We start from the raw sequence: 24,723 nt of genomic DNA, 5'->3' as shown, positions 1-24,723 counted from the left end.
TTTCTTTGATCCAAGTTGTGTATTTCTGCTGCAGGTTGATTTTAAAAGCCTTTAATGTAGAAGCACTGTGTGGCTTGCAGCCCTATGGGCTAACAGCCACAGGTAGCTCTGCACCAGACAATTTGATGCAAGGAATTGTGAACATCCAAACACGGGTATCCCATGGGCTTAGTACTGAGGATAAGACTCTGTTTTCTGCTGCCTGGACTGTAAGAATCTGAGAATCAAATTGTTTCTCCTGTTATCCTTTTTCAGTTGTTGCCATGGCAAAACCCCAGAGAGGACAGAGAGGGTTGTACCAAACCACTGGAACATAAACTTTTCTCTGGGATTGATTAAAAGATGTGTTCATGTGCTCAGTCTCACCCTGGCACTTGCAGGGCTCTGCCCACAGCTGCCAGTTATTCCCAGGGATCAATGTGCATCGGGAACAAGACAGAGCAAATGTATTCACCTTTATTCAGATAACAGCTCCCATTTTCTGTGCTTCACCTGCTGCTCCATGGGATGTTTTCCAGGTTGCATCAAGTGAATTTTGAGGCTCCCACTTGTGAAGGCAAGCGCCGGGAGACGCTCGCCTTGATCGGGGACTTCTCCTCCTCGGCGGAGTTCTTCGTCACCATCGCGGTCTTCGCCTTCCTCTACTCGCTGGCTGCCACTGTGGTTTACATCTTCTTCCAGAACAAGTACCGTGAGAACAACAGAGGGCCTTTAATTGTAAGTGTTTGCAGCATTTCCAGTGTTTTCAGGCATGGTCTTCACCTCTTGCTTTCTCGGTTGTTGTGGTTTTGGCATGGTGTGGGAGATCCAGGTGTCCTGCCCAAAGCATCTCTGCATTCACCTGCTTTTTTGTCTTAATGGTGATGTAATGTTTTAACATCAAAGGTAATGCAGGCTGTATGCAGGAGGAGTTTAGTCCTGTGTGTACTTGTGAAATCCTGTGCTTCTCTCCCAATGCCCACAGTGATGATGATCACACAAATAATGAACATGTAGCTGAGTGGTAGCAGGATTAGGATCTCAGCCCTATGATAGCAGAGCTTCATTGGTGGGGAAAAAAGGAAAGAGGAGATTATCAGAGATTGGCTCTGTTGGACATGGTGGAAGCTTCCAGCAGCTTCTCACAGAAGCCACCCCTGTAGTCCTCTCCTGCTACCAAAAATCAGACTGTGCCAAACCAACACACTGGGACCTTTCCTAGAAAATGGTGTGGAAATGTAAGGAAATCCTCAAAAAGCAGACAAAAACCAGGCAAAATAAAGGGGTCCCCTTTATTTATTTAAAGAGTAAATAAATAGTGCCTTGTTTCTTCTTGGTATCAAGTAAGATCTCATTTCAAAGTCTCATCAAAAGATTTGTTACAGAATTCTTCCATCTTAATTTTCTTGCAGAAAATAATTCTTGCTTTTGACCAACCACATTATCCTCTGTAGCAATAGAAAAAGGAAAGATAAACAATGGTATTATTGTGTCACATCATGATGTGGCCACTTGCCTTTGTCTAGGACTTTTCTGAAACAGCTGCTGCAGTGTCTGTCACAGGATGCATGGCACAATCTGCTGCAGCATTAACATCACATTGACTTAATTTGTTCTGTGTAATGGATAGTAATTGAATCTACAGGTTAAATTTAACCAGTGTCTGTCACCAAAGCCTCTGTTTGCAATTTCACAGTATTTAAACCAAGGCTATATGACCTTATTTTTTCAGAATATAAAGATGCTTTTGAGTTCGTCCTACAGCAAAAGCAGCTCCTGCTGGTGAGTGGTTCTGAGGGTTGTGGTCAGGTTATGCCTGACAGGAGGAGAGTCCCATCTTCCCCAGCCAAATGCTTTGCAAATCCTGTGCATTGCAAGCTCCATTTTATTTGGCATTTTTAGAAAAAAAGAACCATTTTTTGCCTGGAGCACATCCTTGCTGGTGTTCCTGGACACTGTCCAGTGCAATGATTGCAGCACCACAGCCTGGCTGAGGACAGGTGTGAGTCTCTCTGTGCAATGGAGCTGTAGGGAAAAGGCAGAGCCCCAGTTGGAGAAAAGGCTGGCAGCTGTAGCCAGGAGGAATTCAGTGGTCAAGGAAAAAGAAAACATGGAGTGAAAAGGAGCTTCTCAGGGCTGCAGTGCTCACCTAAGGGATGACACATGCTCTGTGCAGGAGGCAGGCAATGTGTCCTCCAGCTCCAGGCAGATGCTGCTCTGAGCTGACGTGTATCAGATCAGATGTGTGAGTATGTCTCATCCCTGAGATGGCTCCTTCCAAAGAAAAGTGCTGCAGAAATCTCTGGTGCAGCACGTGTTGGTGCAGGAGGCAGGGCAGCCCTCACTCTGTTTCATCACCTGGCAGGATCAGTGCATCAGGCACCTTGTCCAGACTACCAGTTTTTCTCTCTTAGTGAAGAGTTTGAAGATGATAGTTTCATCCATCCTTGCTTCTGCTGCAGTGCCTGATCACAATTTCATGGTTAAAACCATTCCTGTTTTAAGCCTTTTACTTCCTCTTGGCTTCGTATTTTCTCAGTCTGGGATGACATCTGCCTTTAAGCAGCACCCTCTCAGAACTGCCTTTTTCTCCTGACAAATTTTCAGGATTTGAAAAATGAGTATGACAGGAGAAGTCGGGAGAGGAAAAAACCCCTTTCACTTGAAATTTTATAATATTTTTCAAAAGGCCCCTGCACAGGCAGTCACCATCAATGCATTACCAAATTGCAGAAGCCTGACTGGGTGCAGAAGATATGATTATAAGGAATTTAATGACCAGTAAGTCACAAGAAACTTGCAGGGAAAATTGCAGTCACAAGTGTTTCAAGTTTACTTTGTTTATACAGATAGAAGGAAATGAACTGCATGTGCTGAGATCTCAGCAAAGCATCACTTTAACTGTGGAAAAATATTTTAGCATTCAGTGTGGAGTGAGGCATGATAGCAAGGAAATATTTCCAGTGGGAGAAGCAGATAACTGCTCCCTGCCTGTTTGGTTGGCAGGGGTGTGTTTATTCACTATGCAGCAAACCATTTCTCTTGCTAATGTTGCCTGTCAGGTTTTGGGGGAAAAAGTCTTCCTTTTGGTCACACAGGGCCCTGGTTGTGTTACTCACCCATTCCCACAGGGAATGATGAGTCCTTGCACTCTTCAACCTCTGCTTCCCTTGCTGGCTCCATGAGGGGTTCATACAGATAGAAGAGCCTAAGAGAGGACCTTGGAGTCCCAGTTTCTGAAGGAACAAGGAGAGGTTACCAGGGATTAGTACCTCATAGAAACATGCTGTGTGTTTCTGAGCTCTGCAAACCACAGCTGTGATTTTCCACTGTGAACTCCCACTTGGTGCACATGTGCAGTGAGGAGCTGGGTCTCACCTTGGTGGGTACAATGGGGGCAAGGCTGCTTCTCCAGTGGCTGATTAGTGCTCAAGAGACAAACTTTTAAAAGAAATTAATTGGAGGTGGTGACTTAGATTTTAAAGAATGCCATGTACAAAATGCCAACAGTTTTCAGTACATCCCCATCTCTCAGGCCAAACCAACCTAAGCTGGTTCCCATATGTTTGACATCACATACCTGGGGAGGCACTGCTGCTTTGTGATGAGAGCAGAGATGAGCTGCACCCTGGGGCTGCCAACCCCTTCCCCTGTGTTGGTGCTCTGCTTCAGGTCTGTGCATTTGGAGCTTCTTGCAAGCAGAGAGTAACCAACCCAGCTGTGCTGAAGTTGTAGGGGATCAGGGATAGGATGCTTCCATATGTCTCTCAGAAAAGAAAGAATAGTCACAGTCAATGTGTATCAGTCCCCATCACTCAGGCTTCTTACTTTTCCTATGGTTTCTTTACCCCATATGTGTTCCATTGAAAATCCACATGCTGACACCCTAGGTGCCTTCAGGTCTGTGTCTGGAAGTTATAGCTTGGCCGTGAGGAACCACATGCATTCATGTATAAATGTAAATCACTTCATTAATATTCCAGTCAATTAATATAAAAGCATACAATTATTCAGCCAAGAAAGGTGACTGATATAGCCCTGAAAAGAGATATTTCATTTTTATAGTGATTACTTGCTAATCTCATTCTTATGGTGCATAAAGATGCTTATATCTTAAGAAGATGAGATCTTTCTTTTGCATCTGGAGTCCATGATTTCTGCATAATGAAGTCACATTATGCAGAAAGGTATTTGGTTCCTTACATATGTTGCAGATTGAGTGAGTTAAGTGCACCCAGGTCTGTTCTTTGGACACCTCTTTGATTAAATGTTGTACTTCCTCACCAATGTCCACTTATCTAAAAACCAGACAGGAAAAGAATAAAGAGCCATCTATAAAAAAAAGACTGAATCCTTTACAGTTGAAAAATGAAATTAGGAAGAACCTGAGTATTTCTTTGCATTTCAAAGAGCTGTTTCAGCCTGCTCTTGTCATCTCCCTTTAAAGCACGAGCCAGGGTGACCTTGCTGTACATGCTGGTGCCTCCCAAAAGGGTCTGCACTTCCCTGTGAAGCAAGCTTGCAAGGCCTTACACTGTTGCAAGAAGCATGTAATTCTTTCAAAGCTTCATTCGGCAGAAAATCTGGGTGGGACCTGGTTCAAACCAAAAAAGAGCTAAAATGCCACCGTGGGAAGGCGTTTGCTGCCTGCGGCAATCTGCTGCTGGCCGCTTGCCCGGCTGGGACCAGGCCTCTGCCTCTTGCTGGGGTACTTCTTCAATTTCAGGGTGGTTGTGACTGTGAAAGCAAATCCCCTGAGTGGTTTGCCTCTGCTGGGTAAAGAAATCTCCCTCTGTTGCTGCGTGGCTGGCCATGAAGCCTGTTGGCAGTGCCAGACAGGCTCTGACTAGGAGCGTTTGTGGACCTCAGCGTTTGAGGAGCTGCTCCCTTGGAGGCTGTGAATGTGTGACGGGGTTTTCACAAATGGAAAGGTTCTGTAGCATGAGCCCTGCATGGCAGTCAGTTACGAGGCAGCAGCTGCAGCTCTGTGAGGCAGGAGGGATGCCAGGGGCGCTCTGGCCAGGCCAGAGCTGAGGCTCTGCCTGTTTCCAGCCATGACAGCCCAGGCCCATCCTGGCAGACTTGGCTGGGAGGGAGAGCAGGGCACAGAGTGCACGCAGGGACACGTGTGTCACAGCCCTCAGGGGCTGGCAAAGCCACTGGCCAGCCTGGAGCAGATGAAGCACGTCCCCTTTCTGATTGAGGCTCTTGGCTGGGTGAGGTCATGCCAGACACTGGGCAATCCAAAACTCTGCTCAGGAGGCATAAGTGACTGTAAGTGACTGCCCCTTTCAAAGAGGGACATTTTGCAGAAACCAGTAAGTAGCTTCATAGCAAGGAGAAATATTTCAATTGTTATAAAAAGAAAAGGTTTTCACAGTTCTATTCTAAAATGTGTAATGTATAAAATTGTTCCAAGTAGACATTTTTGGCAAACTCAGTAATAACAAGTTTCGACTTGAAAAAGGCAGCGAGAATTTTTTTTTTGTTTTTGCACATACTTCAGGATCTTAAAAAGTCCCTCTTTGTATACTCTCAGTATTTTCAATCTCAGTTTTTGCCTTTCTTTACATGTTCGTGTTTTCCTTTTTTCCCAAAGGCATCTGTAGGCAAAGCAAAGTATCTCAGCTGAGATCTGAGTGAGAAACTTAGTAATTAGGAGTGTGGTGTAATCATACAAGAATACACACTCAGGAGATCTGGACATCATTTTAAGAGAGCAACTACAAAAAATTATTTTGTTCCAAAGGAAAAAAAGACTCACCCATGCTATAGGGATATTAAACATTGAAATGCAAGATTTGTTTTAGTATGTTTCAGTATGCAGGCACTCTGGCCTTAATTACCAAGGAGAAATTCCCCAGATAGACATTAAGCCACAGAACAGCTTAGCTTGAAATTCACTTTTATTTTCAGCATGTCATTATCTTGTAACTCTGTTCCACCCAGAGCTGTGAAAATGTTCAGCCAGGAATGCAAACCCACTTGAAAACAAGAGAGGTTCAGGTTCCAGCCAAAGCTGAAGGTTCTCAAAGATTCAACACAAATAGGAAGAAGCAAGTTCACTCTAGATGCAGAATCATACATTTTGATCCTTGCATTGTAGAGAGGAGGCAGAAAAAGCCTGAGTCCGGCCATGTAGCCCTGCTAAGAGCACCTACTGAAAAAATCCCAGTGTTCCATTAGCTTTCTTTCCTGTCTCCTTGGCCAGGCTGCATGGTTTCCTCTTTGAGTCCCACTGTACCATCTTTCACTTCTGGTTCAGTGTGTTTCTTGCACCCAGCCAGACTTTACAGTTTTTGGAAGGTCCTCTCTACAAGAGCTGATCCTGATACCCCAAGAGCAAGAACCCTTTCCCCAAGGCTCTGACCTGCTCTGAAATAGGGGAGTTTGTAGCACAGAGGGCAGGATTTTAGACTTTGTGAACACCGTGGCACAGGGGAGCAGAGGAAGTCAGGAGAAGCATGGTGTGTGATGGGAAAGGCAAGACCTGAGAAATAACATGAAATACTTAATGCCTTTAGGGCCATCCCCTCAGCTGCACAGTGCCATGGGATGATCTAGGACTTACAGCCCAGGACATGGGCTATATCAGCAATCAGACTGCATCATGCAGATGCAGTAATTTGTGCAATGAGCCTCTCCAACATGGGCCTGTAAACTCAACAGCAGGTCTGTACCCCTGCTGCTGTCACCTGCTTCAAGAACTTTGCTTGCTTTTAAAATTTCTCTCTTTTTAGCAAGTTTGATCTCTTGTGTTGCATTAGTTTTAGTCAGTTTGTCTCTGTTTGCATCAAATTTCTACCTGCTGTTATGCATTTCTTTAATTGACACTGCCAGTGCACTGATTACAGAGCTGGGTTTAGTTTGCTTCAAGTGTGGTGGCACTGGGAGAGGGTTGCTTGGCATTTGGAAAATACATTCCCCAAAACTCTGCTGTGTCCCCATCTCTTGTGTCAGTCCAAAGCTGCATGGGGGCTTGGCATCGGGGTTGATAGCATGTCAAACCTCACAGCAAATAAAGAGCATCTCCCATCATCATCCACAGCTCAGCAGACATCTCGTGTTTCTACCAGCTGGAATTTTTAGGGAACATTTGCAATTGAACCATTGCCTCTAGGAATCTCTTTCTCATTCACTGCTAAGACATATGAGATACAGTAATTTCTTTTGCTGGAAATCTCCGTGAGAAGAAGAATTACTCTGGGCTATATGCCTCTGCCCACTCTTTGGGTGCTAAGGGAGTTGTCAGCTCCTGGGCTTCACGCTCTTCGAGAGAGCCCAGTTGGGCAGCACGAGGGAGGTCAGAGGAACTCAGAGCTCGGTGGCAGACACAGGCCTGCAGAAAGCAAATTGTTAAAAGAGAAGGATGTATCCTTTGGGAAAGCGTCCAAGCACAGTTAATTTAATCCCATCTGCGTCAGTGGAGACATCCTTTGTTCAAGGCTCCCTTTATTGACTGGTGCCTCATCCATCATGTCGGGGCTCACGCCCTGCACCCCTGGGGTGCCATGGAGAGCTCCTTCCCCAAATGTCAGCTGTGCTGTACATGAGAATGGTGTTTCCTAGGGATTGCTTGTTTCTCTGAGAAGCAACCTGAAACACTGGGTTCTTAATGAGTGTTTTCCCTCCCTTCCATGCACACCTTTATTTTGCAAGGGGGAAGGGGAAGCAGCCCCACGGGAGGTGGGATATCAAGACGCAGCCATGCAGTTAGTGGTATGTTAGACTTTGGCACCTCTGCCATCTGTTGTGGGCTGACAGATGGGATGAAATATGACAGCAGAAAGGCTCTTCTGTTTTAGCAAGACACAAGAAAGCTTGAAAAATCACACCTCCTCCCTCCTTTCCCCCAAACCCACACAACAACAGTGTCACTTGGCCACTTGTTCTGGCTAAGACAAGGAGAAGTTTATGCCTGTGCATGCTCCCGAGAGTCTTTCAAGGGGAAAGTGAGCAGAGTGGATCAGAGCAGAGCTGCTGGAACCTGGAGGGACCACCCCACCTTCTCCCCTCTTTTCACGTGGATGGGAATTAGGAGCCAGTGCTTTACCAGGACAGGGAGGAGTCTCTGCTTGGCAAGTGTTGCTGTTTACTTGCTCACTCATGGTAATTAGTGGCTGCATGGCTTATGCAGCAGGGACATTTGGCCTTACCTGTGGCTGGTGAGAAAACTCCTCATCTGGTACCTGAGGATTAGCCAATTTCAGGTTTTCCCTAAGACAGAAACACTTCCTATTGGAAACCCACCCTGACTGTCTGTAGGAGTACCCAGGGCAAGACCCAGCTCTCAGGAGGGCCCAGCTTCTTTACAGGCATCTCTATTTTGTAATTCATCCCAATGCATCAGCCTGGTGCTCTGAACTGCCACATTTTCAAGGCAGCTCAGCATCCTGGGTACCAGCCACGTGTTTGTGGGAATCTTGCCTCAAGGCCTCTGGTACAAATGTCAGCCCAGGGGCTCTGCCCCTATAAGCGTGTAAAGCACTTCTGAAAATTAGCTCTGTGGGTGATGACAGTAACACAACCTTCCACTAAGTAACAAGCTCTTGGTATTTCTCTCCTCTGACACAAGCTTTGAGTTTTCTGGTGATTTTTAATATTTTTTTCCTTTCCAATGGACTCACCAGTATAATGCTTCTAACTAATTTGTCTTTTAGGATTTCATTGTGACAGTGGTCTTCTCATTCTTGTGGCTAGTGAGCTCATCTGCTTGGGCTAAAGGACTGTCAGATGTAAAGGTTGCAACTGACCCTGATGAAGTGCTGCTGCTGATGTCTGCCTGCAAACAGCAGTCCAACAAATGTTTGCCTGTTCGCAGCCCTGTTATGTCAAGCCTCAACACTTCGGTTGTAAGTGACTTTTATTGCTGCTGTTCACCCTTACCTTGCAGTGTATTTTCATCTTTTAGCCGTGTATTGACCTAAATTGACTGGTGTAAACCAGTTAGCTGACATGATTTAATTGGAAGTGCAGTCTTGCTGCAGGGAAAGGCAGGCTGTGACTCAGAGCAGCTCTGCCATGGAGCAGCAGCAGGGTGAGTGTGCAGGGCTGGGATGGGGAAAAGGCAAAGTGGCTGTCCAAGGGCATTGGTTGCCCCTCTGCTTTTAACTTGCTCACTGCAACTCTTTTGCAAAGGGGTCTGTGTGCTCCTTTAGAAGGAAATGTTTGTGCCTTACAGATTCTTCTAAAATTCCTCCAAAAAACCAACATAAAATTGGACTTCAGCATGTTAAAAAAAAATAAACACAAAAAATCCCTCTAGGCCACCTGACCAATTAAGAGCTCTCTTTTTAATTAGTTTCTTTCAATTTTATCTTTCCACATTTTCTTTAAACTAGATTATGTTTTCAAGTAAAAAAAATTTTTGCTCTAAAAATTTGACCTTTATTTTGAAAACAAGAAGCAAAGCAGACACCTTGTGAGCTACAGCTAAGGGAGGTGAATTTGGCAATTTGCTCCAAAGCTGAGAAAATTTTCCTGCGGGTTTTGGGAGAATCAGAGAATCATTTAGGTTGGAAAAGATCTCTAAGATTATGGAGTCCAACCACAAAGATCTCTAAGATTATGGAGTCCAACCACAAAGATCTCTAAGATTATGGAGTCCGACCACTAAACCAGCGCTGCCAAGTCCAGCACTAAACCTATCCCCAGATGCCACATCTACACTTACCCCACAGATGGTGACCCCACCACTTCCCTGGGCAGCCTGTTCCAGTGCTTGACAATAGTTTCAGTGAAGACATTTTTCCTTATAACCAATCTGAGCCTCCTCTTGCACAACTTGAGGCCATTTCCTCTTGTCCTTGGGAAGGAGAGGTTGGGAGCAGCTTTGCCTTCCCCCAGGACCCAGTGTTATGGTGGGGACCATTACATTAGGTTGAGCTGTGAGATTGTGGCTGCTGGTGACGAGCTCCTCTTCTTCCCACCCAGGTCTTTGGCTACTTGAACTTTATCCTGTGGGCAGGCAACATTTGGTTTGTGTTTAAGGAGACGGGCTGGCATTCCTCGGGCCAGCGGCACGCTGCGGACACCATGGAGAAGCAGCCTGGGGGCTACAACCAAGGTGGCTACAACCAAGACAGCTATGGGCCAGCTGGTGGCTACAACCAGCCAGGCTCCTATGGCCAGGTGGGTGAATATGGCCAGTCCCAGAGCTATGGGCAGAGCGGGCCAACCTCCTTCTCTAATCAAATTTAGGGTTCACGCAGCGCAAGCTCTTGCATCCCTCGCAAGTAGAGAGTTTAACAGGTCTCAAGTTTCAGTGGCACCAGATTTTTAAGGGTTCTACATAAATTCATACTACAACACAGTGTTTAATGTCCATTGAAGGTCTAAGCCCACCTCCTTTGGCAGATGGGAGGTGGCCAGGGGGCTGGAGTTGGCCTTTCTTTCCCTGACTAGCCAGACACAGGGGATGTGCTCCTCGCCAGTGACCTGGAGTTGCTGTTGTAGTAGGTACTGTAGAGATAACTTTATGGTAGTTTTGTATGTGTTAAGATGGTAGAAGCTTTTTGTAGCCTCAAGTCTGTAGTATTTAATATGCATAATATAATTGAATTTCCTTCTGCATTTTGGTGAAAAACGGAAGTGTTTTACTATGATTTCTACAGATTATTCTGTATATCCATGCATGTAACATTGCACCTAAATTTTCAGAACTGCCTGTCTGTGACTCTTCAGAGAGTTTGTTTTGGTCATACCTTTTTGTTTCAGAAGATTTTACTATTATTTGAGTTAACTGAGTCATCCATCTGTAATTTAGTGCATGGATAAGCAGTTTCATACTACCAAATGTCTGGACTGTGTAAATGGAACTTCTCGACTTCTGCCACTACATTTTGTTAAATGTCTGTTTAAAAGAAGTATGCATCTTTTATATATTTTGCAGAGTTGAATATATGGCTTACCCAAGTTCTGAATGCTTTGTAACTAAACTGTTTTTCCTTGAAATGGCATTCAGTAGTATCTATGGTACCTGACCAATGTTTATTCCATTTAACTCAGCTAAGTATTCCTTCTATAAATCACTATTTCTATGGATGTTTTGTGAATCTTTTAACGTGAGCTGTGGAGAATAAGGACCAAGTAACTGTGTTATATGTTTACAAAGGTATTTATTTAACTAAGATAACAGAGGTGCAGATATCAGTACACAAAATCATGTGGAAACGCCATGTTGCTTGACACGGCAACATGAAAACCGCACGTATTGTTGTGACCTTACAAAGCATAAATATTCCTTTATGCCCTTTGATGGGAAGAAAACCTTTCTGTCCGTGCTGTTTCAAGATTGTTAGATATCCCTCTGTTAGATTGCTGCTCTGAGCGCTAGCTTGGTGCTAATGGAGAATGTAACTGGATTGACCAAATAACCCAGGCTCAGAGGAACTTGTCCTGAAAGAGCCAGAGCCAGCCTTGTAGCCTGTTTGGATTCCTCCCTGGGAAATTCAGCCCTCCCTCACTACAGCATATGGGATGCATTGACACAAATGAAAGCCTGAAGCACAATGTACTAATCAAAACTGATCATCTGCATTTCTAGATCAAAGTGTATCAGTATATAATCTTATTGTATGAGCTGTAATGTTGAAAGCATCTTAGCTTAAAACAGCTTAGTCTCTTCTATGATTGTTGTAACCAATTTATGGCTACTCAGTGGATGAATCTATATTGTGATATCTATTTGACCCTAATAAAGTTATTGCATACAATGCATGTTTTCAGAGTATGTTAATATTGAAATGTCACTGCCAAATAACGAAGATAACTATTAAAGAAAAATAACTATTCCTATGCCTGACCTTATTGGTCATATTCTTACTGTTTTCCAACACTTTTATGGGGGTTGTGTTAATGTACAGTGGAGTACAACACTTCTGCAGACACCTGTCATTAAAGGTCAGTATCACAAGTTTTTAAAAAAAATTAAAAGTGTGCAGTTTAATACCTGCCTGCCTCTTTACCTCTCTTTCCACTGTCAGTAGGACTAGCCCAGTAGTGTGTCACCCATCCCAGTTCTGAGGATTGCTGGAAAGCTAGGTGTGAGTTGTAGAGAAAACAAACTGGAATATCTAAATATTCTCATATTTATGTTCTCATATTCCAAATGAGGGCAAAATACAATTTTCTGGGTTAACAAAAAATTAAATTAATTATTTGGGCTCTTGGTTAATTTGTTTGGGTTTTTTTGATTTATGTGATTATTTGGGGTTGTTTGTTTGGGGGAGGTGGTTTTTTTTGGTTGGTTGGTTTTCTTCTTTTAAGTTTGGAAAAACATTAGACATTGGCAGGTCAGGAGAAAGTGAAACCTGTATGTGTGGCAAGGGGTGTGATGGGATGTGTGCTCTTCATGCCTTCTCCCACATATTCCTGCTTCTGCTCTTTTTTCCTTTTTTTTTTTTTGTTATTGTTGTTCTTCTAAATTCCCTTTCTATTAATTGATGAGGAATATCCCAAGCTGAGCTCCCATATCTAAGATTCTCCTCTAGGAATAGTTCTTGTATCAACTAGCTTTCTCTTCATGAACTTTTCCACTCAAATCAGCAGGGTCCTATTACTAAACTTTTCTATCCAATGCCGAGGGATGAAAATGGGTTTTGCTTTGGTTTATTCCTGCATTTCAAACCAGATGAAATTCTTGTGTGACCATGTGAGCACAGGACTGCAGCTTTATGGAGTTCACACCCCTGGAGAAAGGGCAGTTTTTGATACAAGGCTTAGAACAAAATTAAGTTTATGTCATATTTTGGGTACTATTTGTGTAACTCCAGGTCTAAGGGTTTCTCATGAAGGGCAGAACTGGTGGAAGAGTTAACAAAAAGTAGTGTAAGAGGCACATATTTTAATGGAAGACTGGCCCTTGCTTTACCCTGGTGGCCATATATTTACAGGTACCTCAGCTCCTGGCTGCTGTACAGAACAGTTGAGCCAGTTATTATCCTTTGGGGACTGTAATCTTCACTCTGAATTAGGAGGGAAGAAAAATCTCTATCCATAGCTTCTCAGGTTAATAAAGTATGGCAGCAGCAAAAGTGAAAACAAAAATGATGCATGCACTTGTCTGTGTTATGTAAGAAAATGTATCTGAATGTTTCCTCTGTCTTCCTCTAGATTTGAGTCTCATCCTTTTGCAGTTGCTGAGAAATTGAAAGTTTATTTCTGCTGGGGATGGGGACTCCATAGCCAAGGGTTGAGCAACTTATGAAAAAGGCTGTATTTGATGTTACCTGGATTTAAGACAAATAACAAAGTAAACTCAAGCATCCTTTGTGAAACTGCTGCTGGCAGCCTCCTTGCTTCCCTGCTTCATCATTAGAGTATCTCTGCCAGTTAGTTGAATAACTAGGTCAGCCTGGGAGAGAAAAAACATGTTCCTTGATCTTTGTGCTGTCCCTCCTGTTTTCCCATGTGTTTCTCTTTATAGCCCATTTCTCAGTACCCAAGTTAGGAGCACATTTGCATTATCAAGTGTGAAGCTATGGGGGAGAGGCAGGTACATCTGGTGAGTGTGGTGGGGAGGGGTGAGCACAGGACTGTCTCTCCAGGTGCCTCAGAGGCCAAGGAAGGGGCACATTCAGCTGCTGGTTGGGTTTCTCCCATTGCTCCTGGAGCACCAATGCTCCAGCTCTGCAGAGTGCATCCCCTGCCCTGGGTACCACTGGCTCTGAGCCTGCTCCACCTCCTGCCCAGCACATCAGGGAAACAAGGGTGGGTTCAGATGCAAACACAGCCCATGGGGCTCTGCCCTGGCTGGATGGAGTTGGGGTTTTTGTGTGTGATATTTTTCCTGATGACCAGATCTCCTTCATTGTGGCCATTGATCTGCACATAACAGAGCCTCAGTGATGGCTAAAACTTGGAGAAAGTTTGTGCTCTTGTTGCATGAATTCATGTTACAATTGCCTGACCTGATTAGGTTAATTATTTCAAATCTTTATAGGCTCTCAAATTGAAAGAGCAATCCAGGCTGTAGCCCTGAATCAATCTTGGCTGAAACTGTGATGTGCTGATATAAGAGGCAGTGGCATCAACATGCATTGCACCTCCCTGTAGTCTGCTCCTGACAATATCTCCAGAGTTTCACAGTTAGTATGACAGACAGATTAAGAGCTACTGATTAAAAAGTGCCACTGTATTATTTAATCCTTTTTTGAAATAAGTTCTTCTCATTATGTCATATCATGTCACAAGCATTTAGTCCTTTGTCCACTGGTTTTAAGAAAGATTTTAGTCAAAATTTGTTATGTATGTGAATAGATGGTCTACTTAGCTCATGCTCTCCCCTAACTTCAATATTCTTTTTTAGGATTTCTTTCTATTCCCAGCTTCTGCTAAATGCAGGGGCTTTTCTTTTTGGAATTCTATAACATCAGCAATAATTTGTATTTTGCTATTAATATATCTGGTCCTGATTATACCATCATTTGTCACTGACATCTATCTTTATTATGAAGATCTTAGCATTTTGATATGAAATTTTAATAGTTCAGTGAGGAGGCATCCTGTTTTTTTGCATTTAGTTCCTGTTCTTACATTTTTATTGTTTTGTCCCCCATTAATGAGATTTTAGTTTTTTAAAAAATATAGCTGCCTTTCTAAAATCTGAATGTCCTATAATGAAACATTCCCAGAGGGAAAATTACTTGGCAATAGTATTTTCAGGATTAAAGTTCATCTGGTTCCACACCCATTGCCATGGCCAGGGACACCTTCCACCATCCCAAGCTGCTCCAAGCCATGTCCCACCTGGCCCTGGACACTTCCAGGGATGGGACAGCCACAGCTGCCCTGGGTGAGGAATTCAAGTTATTACCTGCCTGGGTGCATGTTTGCAGCTCTTCTCCTGCACCTGCTGAAGGGTTTGCTGCTGAAATGAAACCTGAGAGGCCAGGAGGTGTGAGAGTGTCTCCTGTTTCAGGCATTCCCTCCTATCTGTGTCCCTGGGATCCTGCCCCACCCAGGTCATCTCTAAGGGAGTCAGGACTCTGTCCCACACACGTTTCACAATATCAGCCTTCTGAAATGCATAAAGCATTTCCTAAAAAAAGGAGGAGGAAGTCTCCAGGAAAATACCAAAAGTGAGGCAGAGGCTGTGGCTTTTTGCAGTGGCAATTATTTTAAGTGAACTGCCTGTAAGGATTTTGCAGTTTGAAGTGGCAGGTTGCGTATTTTGCACAGACAGGATTGTTAACGTGTGAAACATGCTAAAAATTGACCAATAAAGGCACCTGGATATTTCAAACATAAATAGTGTGTACCAAAATAGCTACAGAGCAGATGGCCTGGCTCCACACACACCTTGCTGACCAGAATACTCGAGCAACACGCACAGCCAAAATCTCAATCTTCAAAGCTGATCATCTGCAAAGGCAAGGGTTATCCTCATGCTACCCCTTATCTGTCAGGCACAAACGCTCCTGCACACGTTAATTAGTGTATCCTAGAGGGATAATGAACCCCAGGTTTGTCTGAACTTGCTACTACCCCAGCAAAGCAAATCACCTGTTCTAGAGCTCAGGCTCCCAAAAGTCGGTGAGATTAAAACAACTGTGAGCTGAAATCTGATCTGCAGTGGAAAGATCCCAAAACACAGAGGGCTGGGTTTGCCAGCCTGCTCACAGTACTGCCTGCCACTGATAAACAGGAAACTGAGTCTGTTTCTCACTCTCATTTTTTACCTTGGATGCTAAGACCAAACATCCCCATTCCACATATTAACCAGGATGTAAGGCTTTTCATGCCTCCTTGTATGGTTCAACAGATGTGAAAGGGAATTATCACTTCAACATGATATCAAGACTCTCTTTTTTTTTTTTTTTTTTTTTTTTTTAGCTGATGGCAGATTACTAAGCCTGAATTCTTGTTTAATTTTAGTGTGTTAATTGATGGAATAATGAGCATTGATTATATGTGTTTTGGCTTCGTCATTGCAATTACAGGCTCTGTTTTATTCATGAGCCAGTCCTAAAGAATGCACTAGAGATCTAAGACAGCTTAAACCTCTCAGAAAAAGGCTCTGAATTGTTTGAGTAATGACACTCTTAGATGGAAAATTAAAGGTTCTCTTTTCCCATGCTTTTTAAGATAATTAAAATCCAGGAACGGTAAGGTGGTGAACATCCTTATTCATTAGCCTTCAGTAATTTAGCTTCTACTAAATGAGGAAAACATTTTAATTCTCTGGGCCATCTGTTGCAGTCTCCTTTGTGTGTCCCGTTACATAAAGTCTCATCATGGACAGTTTTAACATCAGTATTGTATCCTTTCACGAGGAAAGATGAGCTGGATGAGGTAGCTGAAGTCACCACCTATTAAGAGACCACCCTGGAATTAAACTGCCTGCTTTGTCTTTAAACTTGAAGTTATCCTGTCTAGACACCTCTAGGCAAAGGATCCGCAGAGAGGAGCCCGTGCGTGGAGCTAGGCAGTGTGACAAGCTGTGTTTTCTAATAGCAATATCCATGCCAATAAATAACAAAGTTCACTGGAGCCCTTCCAGTTCCTCTAATGCGCGCCTGCTCTGCCATATGGCTCCGAGCTGCTTGGGGAAGCAGCACTCCCTGCTCGGGTGGGAAGCACAGCCCAGGCTCCCTGCTAGGGCTGCCTTGGGCTGGTTTGGAGGCAGAGCAGGGCTCTTTGCACCGTGATGGGGAAATAGAATAAATATTAGAGTAGGAGTGTGCTCACCTAGGATAAATGCTGGATCAGGAGCTAGGAAATGCTTGGATTCCAGCTCTGGCTGCAGGAATAACTCACTTTATAGCTTGGGGCAAGTTACATTATCCCACAGCAGGAATGTTTCTCATTAAAATGATAATTTGTATAGATGAGTGGGTGCAGTGTCAAAGTTATTCCCGATGCAAAGTTACATCCCCACAGGTCTGAGAGGGTCCAGGTTCCATTATGAGTTGGGTTTGTTTCTGTCAAATTCTCCTGTGAAATTCAAGCCCCACTGCTTGCCAGCCCAGCAGTGCCTTCCTGCTGCAGACCGGGGTATTTCACTGGCTCCAGGATTCCCAGGTAGTGTTTGCATTATTGATAGGCATGGCTACAAGCAGGCTGCTTCCACGGGGCAGAGCTTCCATCCACCTGCTTGCTATTACCCCGTTGCCTGGAGATCACAAACAGCCTGGCCTGGAGATGTGTGGCTGCAGAACAAGTGTTCCCAGTATGAAGCAGTACTCAGTCAGTCAGCCTGCTCCTGCTGCCACCAAAAAAGGCCCTCCAGCTGCTGCAGGCATGCCCAAGGGGTAAGTCATCTCTTTGTTGTGGCATCTGGGTGATCTGCCATTTGTGTGGAAACTCATCATCTGGGTGTGTTTGTCTCTATCTCATGCTCTGTAATTAGTTTCCAGCAATTCAGCACAAGGTAAGCAGGTTTTAGGTTTTGATTGAAAGCAGGGGGGTGATTCTCACAAATGTGAGTCCTGCTGGAAATAAAAGTTATGTGTCTGCTCCAAACTGACAGCATTGGTGAAGAGGGGATGGTAGACCCCTCTCCACTTTCCTGGTTATAGGTATAAAACTGAGAAACCTCTGGGGCCTCTTTCAAGTTCATGAAGAAATTACATGGAGTGTGTTGCAATGTCCCTCACTTAAAATTAATAATTAGCTTTAGTTACAACTCCAGGCTACTCACTCGGGTGAGGGATTAGAAGCTGTGTGATGTTCTTGTGCTTCTTGTAGAGGCCATTTTCCTTTCCACTGTGAAGGAAAGACACTGTCCCTTGGGAAGCCCTGAGTTCCTAGGTGATTAAATAAAACAGAAATGAGCAAGCTCATTCATGGAGAAACTCAATACCCAACACAATTTACCAAGTGATAATTGTGCCTCTCTGCTTTCTCACCACCAGTGTACCCGTTGCCAAGCAGCTGGCATCAATAAAAGGTAAGGGGAGCCCTTCACTGCCCCTTTGGGGTTCAGGTCCTTCACAGCCCATGTGCAGAAAGTTCTGGCAATGTCACAGAGCTTGCAGAGGCCATGCAGATCCTCAGCTGGTGTAAGTCAGGAGGGTCTCATGGGTCCCTGTGCCCTGTGCTGTCACATCTCTTGTGCTTGCCTTTTCATAAAAAATCACAGCATAAATCATCTGTGTAACCCCTGCTGGCAGGGCCTGTGAGCATCGGTATTTCAGACTCATGCACAAGGGGGGTGAATGCAGCCCAGATCCCAAGTTTGCCATAATGCTGAGGTGCAGCACTGGTGCTCAGACAGGGATGCTCCCAAAGGGGCCCTGTTTTCCCTGGTGCAGGTCTCTGGGGCTCCAAATGCATCCAGGGGATGGCCACCATGGCCTGTCCCTGTGGTGTGGCAGGTCCCTGCTGGATGCCCAGGACAGGCCAGGTGGGTCCTGAGCCCCGTGCTGTGCCACAGCCCTGGCTCTGATAGAAAGCTCCCTTCAGGGTGTGATTGCATGGGATATGAGGCATGGTGCTGGCCCATTCCAAATAAAATCTGGGCCAGATCCTCTGTGGGTATAAACAGTTTCAGTCTCATTAACTTTAATGAAACTACACAGATTTCCACCCACCCTGGATGGTTTTAACAGATTCCTTTCAATTATATCTCAAAAGCCTTTTTTTTTTTTTTTTTTGGATAAACTTTTCCTCCCTCCAGCTCTAAGAAAAGGCTCAGACCTTGAAAAGGCTTTTGCTACAGCAGCTTTGGTGTATAACAACCATGCTGACCCTGAGAGCAAGCTCAGCAAGTCTGAAACCAAGAGCTTACTGCAATCCCAGTTCTGGCACTTCATCCAGGTGAGGGGGCCTGCTGGCTGGGTGGCACTGGGACAGCCCTGGGCACTCTGGGTGCAGGAATGGCAGCTCAGGCTCTCTCCTGCAGCTTGGCCGGCATCACTCAGTCCATGGGGCATCCCAAGGGACACTTGAGGGGTTTGGTACAAACATTCTGTGACTGAGCTGCTTTACGTTGAGCCTAACACAGAGCCAAAGGAGGGGCACAGCAACAAAGCGCAGCTGATTGCTGCTTGGATTTGTTTAAAGAAAACAGGGCAATTGCAAAAAAGAAAACCAAAACCAAAAAAAACCCAACCAACTAAATTAAAACCCTTGGAAGATAACAAGAAGCTAGTTTTAGGAAGAGAAGAAACTCATGGTACTTATTGAGGTGTTTGGTGGTTTGCCAGAGCACTGAGGCCAGCCCTGTGCTGCAGAGCCATGTTCTGTGTCCACTGCTGTCACTGGTGGGGTTCCTGGGAGACAGGGGCAGAAAGGTGTGGTAAAAACCATCACAGCAGCACTTGTGGCTGTCAATTTCCCACAGGGGTTTATTTCCCCTCTGTAAATTAAAAAAAAAAACAAAAAAACAAACAAACAAAAAAAAAACCAAAATAAAAAATTATCAAGTGGTAGGAAAAGTTATATTGGACTAATAAAAAAGAGTTCAAATAAGTAAATGAGAGAGGTAATACCTTTACTTCCAAAAATAACAAGATCACATGACTGGTTGGGGAGGGCAAATTGGTACCAAATTAGAAACTAGGCACCTTATTGAAAAAGAATTGAAAATATTACTGGTAGCAATTAAGCTTGGGATCCTGAGATGGTTTGGAAATTATTAAGCTAAAAAACTAACCTAGAACTCTAGCAAAGCTTTTTTGTTAGGAAATATAAATAATAGATATGTTACAGAATTTTAATAATCCGTTCCAACAGGAATGCCCAAGAGGACCAGGAGTAGCAGTATTAAAGTTATGCTTGTAAAATCAACAGTTTCTGAGACCTTCACAATATGTATTTGTATATATTTGAATATTAAATTTAAGAGGGTTGGTTGTTTCCTCCTCCCAGTTTTATCAGGACACAGGACTCCCTTTTTTATTTAACAGTTACCAGCTATATCATCATCATTGTCAGATTGTCAGTCATAATTAGGTGTCTTTTAGACATAAAGATATATTCTGGATTCTGATGGAAACTTTGAGGACTGATTGTTCTCCCTTCTGACTACAATAATATTTCTGTTTGAATTTCTCTTGAAAAACTAATATGAATGTTGACATAACAACCTGAATGGGAAAATAAAAAATACATTAATATTTACATAAGTAGGTGTCTTTCTTTTTTTCTAGTGATGCAATAAAAAAGGAATTTCATGCCTTTTTTTTTTTCATTTAAAATCCTCCATAGGGCCAAGAAAACAAACCAAAATACCAAGAAATAATTTCTTCCTTGGATGAGGACTCAGAGAACAAAATTAATTTTGAAGACTTCATGATCTTGTTAGTCAGTCTCACTCTGATGTCTGACCTGCTGCAGGAGATCAAAAATGTGAAAACCACAAAATGATTTGTGATTTTAAAGAAGAAATGGCCTGGCAGCATGTGAGGAAAGCATGAGTGAGGTACACACAGAGTGCCTGGGTTCCCTGTGCTGGTCCCTTTTAAATGGAATAAAGTTGTGTCCAAACCTGGCTGAACTTACTCCTTTCTTGAAACACTCCACGAAGTTGGTGCTCAGGGATTTGTCCCCTCCATTTGTGCTTTGCAGAGTGGGTGACTGGCTCCTGCTGGGGGCAAGAGCAGGGAACAGCTGGGGGCAGCCCCCAGCACAGGGAAAGGCAGCCCAGGCTCTCCATCCTCTCCCTGTGGTGGTGTGGGGAATGATGGAGACACAGCTGCCCAAATGTGCAGCTGCCCAAATGTGCAACTCCCCTGGAGTCAGGGCTGCCCAGCTCCCTGGGCTCTCCCAGCCACCCCAGGGATTGTCACCCCTGAGCTGGGGTCACCAGTGATGGGCTTCACAATGGGCAATGACCACAAAATCTGTTCCTGTCTTAGGTAAAGGTTGATTTTAGTCTGAGTGGTTTCCACCCCACCATTAACCCTGCTGAAGGGAGCATTTGTTTACTTTTATTTCCTCCTCCAACTGCTTTCTTCATTTACAGATTACAATGGAAGGAATTTCAAGTCCAGCATTTGCAGGGCATCCCTGGCAGTGCTGTGCTTGTACGACCAGGGGAGTGACCCAAACATGGCAGCCAGCTGAATCTGCTGTGCCATGAAAATGTGAAAAGCAGAAACCAGATAAGAGGTGATCCAGACCAGGGATGGTGGGAACAAAGGTGGCCAATAAATTGTTTGTTTTGGAACTGAGTGATATTGGTTAGGGCCAGAGCCTAAGCATTAAATGCTCATCATCCTAATATTTGGTTTGATTCCTACCTACAAAGTCCTGACTCAGAGCCAGTATTTATCCCACTGTGTCCCTTCAGGGCACAAAAAACAATCTCATGTCCCAGGAATAGAACAGCCCGTGTAAGGATTTAATAAGAATCTACCAAGATGAATGAGCCAGCAAAATGTTGGAGCCTTTTAAATTTTTTTCTTCTTCCTTGCCTAGAAAGGGGAAGACAAGAATGATTTAGCTTTGGTGGATAAATTTTTAACAGGAAGGGATCAAACCCTCTAGTGTTAAAAGAGGGAAATTAATGCCTGCTGAGTAATGAGATTTAAGTCTTTGACATAAAAAGGCTCTTAGTGTTTTCAGGGGCTAAGATGATGTTTTGTGATGGATTTTGATGTGAAGGAAAGATTACAATAGAAGACCAGCAGCCAATTGTTTGGAGAAGGAAGGTCTCTGTGTAGTGTGGGATGGAGCTGAAAGAAGAAATGAAGATGGATGTGGTGGGGTTTGAAATGAAGCTCAGCAGGTAAGGTGCTGGTTTGGACCTCAGCCAGGGCAGGCTTGCTCTGGAGGCTAAACATTCACAACTGATCCTACTACAAATAAAACCTCTGATTAGCAAAGCCCCTGCTGTGATGGTGGCTGCAAGAACAGGCAGCATGCAGCCTGTGGCAAGAGGTGACAAAGCCAGCATGCAGTGTTTCTGTCTGTCCTGTCTGTTCTGTCTGTCTGCCCAGGGAGCATCCCCCTGCTGTCCCAGTGCTGGGAGGGTGCCTGCTCCCATGGGTGCCCATCCAGCCTCCCAGGGTGGGATCACCCACCTTGCTATCACACTTTAACACTGATACTCTGTCCCTGGTGTTGCTCAGTCACTTTCCCTGTCCCCCTGCTTTTGGCCAGGTAGATTTGTGAAAGCCTAAAATATCAGCTGATGCTCCTTTTCTGGGGTATGAAATGGACTGAATGTGAGTCTGGGCAGGTTTCCCATTACTCAGGCAAAGAAAACACAGCACAGCCCTGAAAAGATTGTTTGGGAGCCACTGATGATGCTGGAAGCATAAATTTGCTAATATCCCTCTGTCACCAAAAAAAAAGACTGAAAGGAAAAAATATTGTGAAGCCAATTAAGAAAAAGTTCTTTGAAATTGCTAAGGCTCTAACAGAGTTTTTGTTGTCGCTGAAATGTTTCTAGATCTTGCATAACTTGAATTAATGACTTAAGAGCCTTTTATCAGCCTTATTCACTTTGTCATCTCATCAGGTGCAAACCCTTTTTATCCCAATTTGGTGTGTTGTGAGCAACATCCTGAGTCCCTGGCTTGGATCAAAAGCCCCTTGTGCTAAGCACAGTGAAAATTCAAAGTAAGAAGCAATTCCTGAACAACTCAATAGCAAAGATATTCAAATGGCAGGGAAGGAATCAGAGGCACAGGAAAACCAAGTGAGCAGAGGTAGCAGAGCTGGATTCCAGCCTGCACTGGGCTCCTCCCAGAGGCTGAGGCACTGGGACAGTTCCTGCAAGAGTTTCTGAACAAGGTGAATGGGGCTCAATCTGCATCAGCCCTTGAAAGTCCTTCCTGATGCTCGAAAGCAGGAGGAAATGCTCGGAGCAGCCCCAGCACCTTCCTCCAGTTACAAGGAGGCAGAAATTTGCACCATGACTGTGGAAGATGCTCTTTTATTAACCCAGAGTGTTTGTGCCCTGAGCACTCCCAGCTGCTGGCTTTGAAGCTGATCTGGTGCAGACAGCATGTCTGGCTGCATCCTCAGGGAGCAGGCTCTGAGCTCGCTCACATGCTGCTGTTGTGCTTTGTTTTGTTCCTTGCTTGCTCCTGTTGGAAGCACAGAGAGTTCAGCATTGATTTCTCAGAGCAGAGCCCAGCAAGGGCCGAGGAGCAGAGCAGCAGCTGAGCTGATGGAATCCTCAGGTTCCTCTGCCTCTGCAAGTGGGAGAATCGTGGCAGAATCTGATAGCCCAGAAGTGAACGTGGTGTGAAGAGCAGGCAGCAAAGGCCTGACCTCTGTGTGCTGGGGGTTGTGTTGGGATTTGTGCCATTGGCATTTGGCATCCAAACTGATGGATGCCAGGTCTCTGCTTGAGTTTGGAAAATGAAGCTGGGCAAGTATTCTTATAGCAGAGACAAGCAGAAACATCTGCAACCCAACCCTGAGACCCTTCCTCCTCCAATGGTTCACCAGACAGCCTTCCCACTATTTCTTTGATTTGTTTTCCCAGGAGTATGAAATTTGTTTGCTTTGGCACCTGGGACAGTTGGAGGAAGTCTGTGTACAGATGCTGACCCATTTGTTGGTGAATTTTTCTTGATCCAGTTGTTCTTCCTCCATCCCACATAATGCTCTTTTGAGGTTTGTCTGAAGAAAACCTGCACTAGCAGACACATTCAGTTAAGCATTAAATGGCAGCTTTTTTCTCTGAAGCTGGCAGGGGCAAAATCCACACTGGGCATGAAATATCCACAGATAAATTCCCTTTTTTCTTGGGACACTGTGGCTGGTGTCATGGCATCCCTGGGTTTATACACCACTACATGGATTGTATAGTGTTTTGCCTAATTAATTAATGAAACCAAATTGCAAAATTGCTTTCTTATTAAACTGATCTCACTGCAGAAATAAGGCTGATTACTTCCCTGACAAATTTTAATTAGGCAGCTACAACAAACTGTAATAAAGAACACAAATTAAAACCAGATCTTACTAGATGTGGCTTTATCAAATGCTGTGTTAGTACCAGGCAACATACACAATGATTAAACTATACAGAAAAAACTCATTTTTTCCTCTTCTGGTAAAAACCTATCTTCTTTCTAGGGGAAGAAGCATTTATATAAAAATGTCACATTAATAACCAACACATCAGTAAGTGTTTATTGGTAGTTGCTTTCCAACAACAGCTCTTGCACATTCTCAAGACTCAAACATTAAGTCACTCTTTATTTCTCTTCTAATTTTATACTTGTAGTACACATGACCCAAGGTTACTGCAAAGCCTCTGAGGACAGGAAAGGCTTTATTACCTGCACATTTACTCCTCAATTTGTCATTCCTCTTTTAGCTCTTTAGGGCTTGGATCCAGCTCAGCTGAAACCAGAACACAATTTGATAAGGATTTGCATAAGAATTGTAAGCAGAGGCCCACACAAATTAAGCATTAATTAATGAGCACCTAAAGCCTTCTGCTGAATGCAGCCTGAGGCCAAGCAGTGCTGGGAGTGCTCAAGTACATGTGAAGGAAAGAGTGGGTAAGCACAGCAAATTAAAGAGAAACGCTTAATTCTTCTCTAATACCTATTCCAGCCCTGGAGACTGCAGAAGAATTGCAGATTTCTTATCCCTGTTAGAGGATGACAGAGGTCAAAAGGAAAGCTCTTCCTCAGGGAGCTGAATTCATGCAGCAGCTCCCAGGCTGTGCTGTGTGCAGGATGCTGCAGCAGCAGTGGTGCTCTGAGCTGCCCCCAGCCTGGGCAGTGTGTGGGTGCAAAGTGGGGCTGGGGGTGTTGGGGTGGGTGTCTGGGGTCTGCTGGTGCCCTGGGACAAGCAGGCAGTGCCCAGGGCTGCAGCAGAGGGAGGTTTGTG

General features: G+C 44.3%; 2 protein-coding genes across 4 annotated transcripts in view; both read left to right on the top strand.

Annotated features, from left to right (window-relative positions):
• The window catches only part of SYNPR (synaptoporin), a 97,824-nt gene extending 86,131 nt beyond the window's left edge, over window positions 1-11,693 (top strand). For all 3 annotated transcript variants that reach the window (XM_074550463.1, XM_014268093.3, XM_005488386.4), the window contains 3 exons: window positions 519-717; window positions 8,640-8,831; window positions 9,913-11,693. In XM_074550463.1, the coding sequence (XP_074406564.1) occupies window positions 519-717; window positions 8,640-8,831; window positions 9,913-10,179 (658 nt within the window). In that variant the 3' untranslated portion in view covers window positions 10,180-11,693. The remainder of the gene's footprint in view (window positions 1-518; window positions 718-8,639; window positions 8,832-9,912) is intronic.
• Window positions 11,694-11,833: 140 nt separating this feature from the next.
• Window positions 11,834-23,331, top strand: SNTN (sentan, cilia apical structure protein). The gene is made up of 4 exons (XM_005488387.4): window positions 11,834-17,231; window positions 17,835-17,869; window positions 18,599-18,738; window positions 20,131-23,331. The coding sequence occupies exons 1-4, from the start codon at window positions 17,026-17,028 to the stop codon at window positions 20,287-20,289; spliced, it is 540 nt and encodes a 179-aa protein (XP_005488444.2). The 5' UTR covers window positions 11,834-17,025; the 3' UTR covers window positions 20,290-23,331.
• Window positions 23,332-24,723: the final 1,392 nt, after the last annotated feature.

This window comes from Zonotrichia albicollis, chromosome 12 (assembly GCF_047830755.1).
Source record: "Zonotrichia albicollis isolate bZonAlb1 chromosome 12, bZonAlb1.hap1, whole genome shotgun sequence".
In the NCBI taxonomy this organism is placed as follows: Eukaryota; Metazoa; Chordata; class Aves; order Passeriformes; family Passerellidae; genus Zonotrichia; species Zonotrichia albicollis.
This window is presented reverse-complemented; position numbering and strand designations above follow the sequence as displayed.